Source organism: Ceratotherium simum, chromosome 26 (assembly GCF_057802395.1).
Source record: "Ceratotherium simum simum isolate JZ-2026a chromosome 26, ASM5780239v1, whole genome shotgun sequence".
NCBI classification, from domain to species: Eukaryota; Metazoa; Chordata; class Mammalia; order Perissodactyla; family Rhinocerotidae; genus Ceratotherium; species Ceratotherium simum.
Genome location: NC_141925.1, coordinates 41,938,227 through 41,943,334, shown reverse-complemented (window position 1 = coordinate 41,943,334; position 5,108 = coordinate 41,938,227). Strand labels below are relative to the sequence as shown.

The following is a 5,108-nucleotide window of genomic DNA, read 5'->3' as shown; positions in this document are numbered from 1 at the left end:
CCGGCTGCGGCGGTTCCTCCTGCTCCTCCGGGGCCACGGCCGCCTCGGCGGCCCTCCTGAGACTTGGCGGCGGCGCGGGCCGCCGACTCCTCGGCGTCCGCGGCGCCGGGCCCTCGGCGGCCTCCACGCCGTCGCAGCTGTCGCCCTCCGAGCTGGGCGCCGCGCGGCCGCTCCGGGCCGACGGGGGGTCGCCGGCCCCGGCCTGGCCCTGGCTCCCGGCCTGAATCTCCTCGATGAACAGTTCTCTGCGGATCCGAGACCTGCGGGACAAAAGCAGGGCGCCGTGAGGTGGCCGCTGTGTCCTCGGGAGCCGGGGCCTCCTGCCCTGCCGGTGCCCACCCCTCTCTCCTCCGCGATGCGTCTCACCGCCCTCCCCCCCAAGCCCGACAGCCCCCTGCGGCCCCCCGCCCAGGGAGCGGAGCCCCTCACCCCCGAGTCACTGCCCACCGCACGGGCTAGCCAGGAGCCCACGCCAAGCCCCGTTTCCCAAACTCGGTGCCTTCGCATAAGCTGTCTCTCGGTTGGATGCCAGTCCCCTCTCCTGCACTAGGATGGAGCTGCTGGGGTCCAGGGCAGGCCGCCCCAAATATCCCACAGTGGCATACTGATTATTTTGCATTAAAGTTACTTGAGAAGCAGCAATGCAAAAAGGGCACTTGGACCCTCTCTGTTCCCCCGGAAAGCAGGAAATAAGTTTCCCATGTGAAAAGTACCCTCCCTGCACCAGGAGACAGACATCCTTATCACCAGAGATGGGGAATTCAGGGGGAGGAGCCTGTATAAACAAACCTCAAACCTCCTGACTTTTTTACTAATTTACTACCGCAAAACCAACCTGTGCTTAGATTCATTACTAATTACGTGCCCAAACTTAAGTTTCTTTGTCCTGTCAAATCCTCACAAATTTATTTGTGTGAAAAGTATAAAACCTGCCTGCTTTGGTCATTTCTCTGAGCATCATTTTTATGATCTCCGGTATGTATATTAAATTGGGTTTTCTCCTGTTAATCTGTCTTGTGTTAATTTTATTATTCGTCCAGCCACAAGAACTCAAGAACAGTAAGGGAGAATCTTCTCCCTCCGCAATAGAGTCAGTGTTACTTATTTAATGGCACATCTCATCCATCTCCATCCCACCCCACCTCCAACGAGGCTGTGAACAGTGACGTCCCATTTACTCTTTGCACACTTCAGGCCTAGCATGATGCTTGGTATACGTTAATCAATGCTGACTGAATTAATAAGTGCAACTGCAGGATGAATGCTAACCACTGCTTCCTCATCAGGACTTTGTGAGAGAGAACCAATTATTAGTGCCCAAACTGAAAATCTTCAGCGTCCAGCTCTGAGCCACAGGCCCGGGGCTCTGGTCAAGGCTGAGGCAGAATTCCACCAAATTGTATGTTTTCAACTAGTTCTCTCCTCTGAAAGGAGAAGACATGGGAAGGGTCACTTTTGATCAAGCAAGGAGGACAAATATGTACTCCATCACATCAAGTTTTAATTAAGCTGAGTTAGCCTATAGCGGAAAAGGTGCTCCAGAACTTTGTTGGGTCTGGAGGAAACAGCTACAGAGGGCCCTGGCTGTCCCTGTTTTGGAGCCCTGTTGACGTCAAGAGCAAGGGCTCTTGTTAAGTCTGTTTGTGCTCCAAAGTTTCTCCTCCCATCATGCTCACAGTACTAGGCTCAATCAGAAGTCACTCTAAGTGTTTCTTCCAAAGAGCTGAAAAAACCTCTGATAATGTGCAAACTGTTAGTGGACAAGCATCTTCAGGTGAATTAGCACCAAGCCCAGTGTCTTGCAGAAACAGGGCCTGCTGAAAGCCCTTGGGTTGGGCATGCATGGAAATATTTTCTGCAGTACATATAACACAATAAAGGTAATGTTTTTTGAGAGCCTACTACAAGCCAGGGCCTGTGCTGGACGCAGGGAGTGCTGGAGCCAGGGAGAATCTGGCTGTAGTTTAGGTCAGTGTCTCAGAACTCTGGTGGTGGTGATCTGCTACACAGTTATTTGCTCCCTGCATAGGGTGAGCTCTGATCCTTGTCCTGAAGATGATTCCTGACCCAGAGTTGCAGGGTGAGGTCCTGAAGCCCCCCAGAAGTTTCCAGGGGTCACAGAAGACTTTCCTCCTTCCCTGAGGCATCCCTGGGAGCCTGTGAAATGGCAGCTCCTGTCAACAGGTTTCTGGGCACTAAGTTGGGAGGGCCAACGTGCTCTTTACTGGCTTTCAAGCCCCTTGGCAGCCGAGAATGCCAGTGGGGTGAACATCCACTCCCAACCCACCCTGGTTGGGGAGGTGAGAGGCTAGACGGGCAGCTAAGTGTTTAGTCCTAGCCAGGCCACAGGCCCCCCAAGTACTAACTCTGAGTCTCAGGGGCAGACTGGCCCAGAACAGAGCACAGGCTTTTTGGAACCAGGCAAATCTGGCTTTGTCACTTACTAGCTGTGAAACTTGAGTAAGTTCCTTAACCTTTTTGAGTTTCAGTTTTCTTATCTGAAAAATGTGGTGAACAGTATCTTCCTTGCAGACATGTTAAGATTAAATAAAACATTAATGTATAATATAGGACACAAAGTAGACCCCCCAAAAGGGAACGATTCTTACCAGCCAGCTGCCTTTTGAATGATAGATCCCTGTTGTAAGCACTAAGGCTGAGGTAGAAGAGCTCAGGGAAGGGACAGCTTCCTGCCTGGGGCTTGGTGTCTGGGCTGCCACACTCAGCAGCTCGGTTAACGAGCATAACCTTTCCCTGTAGAATGGGGCTGGCAGCACTGCACTCGACCGCTGATCAGAGGATCTAATGAGATCATACTTCTGTGAAGCTCTTGGCTCAGTGCCTGGCATACATTATCGCTCAACTGATATGAGACATCATCTTTCTTAGTCTAGATTTGTCTCCATGTCCATGAGGAATACTGTCATCTGGTCTAGAAAGACCAGGTCCCAGGAGCAGATCTGGTTTTCAGACAAGTCACACAAGGTTCACGGGACACCACGGCTTTTAGGGCCTGGAACAGTTTCTACTGGGTGGACCTGTCCTTCCAGGAGGAGAGCGGGTGTCCTGTGGTATGTTCTCCTGGCATTCCTGGCCCCATTCCTAGGTGAATGGTCACTCTAAGATACTTCTAATTTCCTTAGGGTGAAAGCATACAAGGAAGTGAAGTTTTATGTTTTTGATGGGGGCAAAAACTGACCCAAGCATTATTCCCTGAGGGTTCCAGTGGGACAGGAGAAAATACAATCAACTTCTCCCATTTAACTCCTGCAGAGAGAATGCAAGAAACTGCCTTCTTGCTTAGGAATTAAACACACCCAGTGCATGTGTGTGAGTGCCACTGCGTGCCAGTCCTTGTATGAAGCTCTGTGGGGTATGCCAGGGTACGGTGGCCTGTGCTGAGCATTCAGTGAAGAGCTACAGCCAAGGAGAACAGCGCTCCCTCAGTTTGAATCTCTGCTCTGCACTTTACCTCCTGGATGATCTTAGGCAAGTGACTTCAGTTCTTTGGGCTTTATGCTAAATCTGAATGACCTGGTGCTCACTTCCCATCTGTCCTACCTTGTGGCTTAGAAAATTCTTCTCTAGCTCAGTTCTTCTTTTAAGACCCTGTGCATCTCATACCTCTTCCAGGATATTTTTCCGGATTTCTGCAGCTGAAACTGATCTCTGCCCTTGGCTCTCTCATTTGACTTACTAGCCCGGCCTCTCTGTTGTGGAGTTGTTTTTGAAAGATAGCATTTATTGAGCATCTACTCTAGATCCAGACCTGAGCTCATTTACTAAGTTTTGAGGTCCTACTGCTATTCTTCCTCTCTCCTCTCCTCTCTCTATTTTTGCTAAGGATGTATAGTTGAATTTGTGCATGTTAAATGCACAAATGAGGCATCTCCACGATGACTAGCTGACCCCCATGTGACGGGCATTACCATGGTTGTCAGGAGGCCAGCAAGATGAGTGACAGCAGCTGAGAAACCTGGAGAGAGCATGCCTGGCCAGGAGGCAGTGACTGCCACTCAACTGAGGCCTGAGGGGGGAGCTGGGAAAAAAGGTGGCCCCAGCAGGGCCAGGGGAAATGCCTTTAGAGACGTTTTGTGTAACCAATAGCACCGTTACCCAGGTACTCAGTAATCTACAGCATCGTGTGCTCCTGTCCATAGTTAGAAACCTGCATTAAAATGGACATAACTTGCAGAAGACTCAAAAGAACATACTCAAATGCACCTCTGTGTCTAGAAAGTGAAAGCGGGGTTGCATAACACCTGCACCTCACCTGCAGTGAGCCTCCGCCCACATTTCCAGTCATTCTCCTTCAGTTCACTGGTCTATGACTCCAGAAGTTCCCTTCCAGGTAGAGGGAGCTCCATCATTGTAACTGCTGGCCCCGCTCTGCCTCTGTCTTCATCTGATCGGTAAATTTAGGATGGGTAAGCTGGTTGTGCTCAGCTCGTACCTTCTCTGTCCTTGTGGGAGCCAGCGCACACATGGGGAGTCCTGCCTGGGGCCAGTGCTGCCTTGATGGGTAAATTTGCCTGGTTCCAGGGGTCAAGTAGCAGGTCTGTTTGGCTCTCAAGCTAAGCTGCATCTACTAACTTAGTCTTTATCAGCAATAAAGGTGTCATTTTGGCTCCCATCTAATATTTTAAAATTTCCCAATTTTTTCAGAACCTAGGAGGTTTATTGGGCCCCTTCAGAAACTCCAGCAGAACCTACCAGATGACGCAGGGCCCAGTGAGAAACACAACTCTTCCCTCTGGCCCCTAGGACTGTCTATGATCTTCTATTGCCTGCCCCTTGTTTCAGGTGAGTAACTGCGAGCACCCCCACTCCCCTGGCTACACATGTGTACTTGTCAACTTGGTAGAACCAGGAGCACCGACCCCATTTTTATTGAGCCCTAGAGAAAATGATGTTCTGAGGAGAAACTGCAATCGCAATGGCCCCTTACAAGGAATTAAACAGGCTGGAATCTCCATCAGGCCCCTGGGCATTCCTGGTTGCTAGCAGGAGGGAGTCCTGGTTAGTGCTGCGATCAACATTCATTATCTTTCAGTGGATTTCCATGATCTAATCCAGTCCCCTCAGTCTACTCTGTTCTGTAGGAGAGC

General features: G+C 50.6%; 1 protein-coding gene across 1 annotated transcript in view; it reads right to left on the bottom strand.

Moving 5' to 3' along the window:
• CUX1 (cut like homeobox 1) overlaps positions 1 to 5,108 on the bottom strand; it is a 356,883-nt gene that overhangs the window by 9,278 nt on the left and 342,497 nt on the right. The window contains 3 exon segments of the mRNA XM_087417692.1: positions 2 to 50; positions 52 to 118; positions 121 to 260. Of these exon segments, the coding sequence (XP_087273818.1) occupies positions 2 to 50; positions 52 to 118; positions 121 to 260 (256 nt within the window).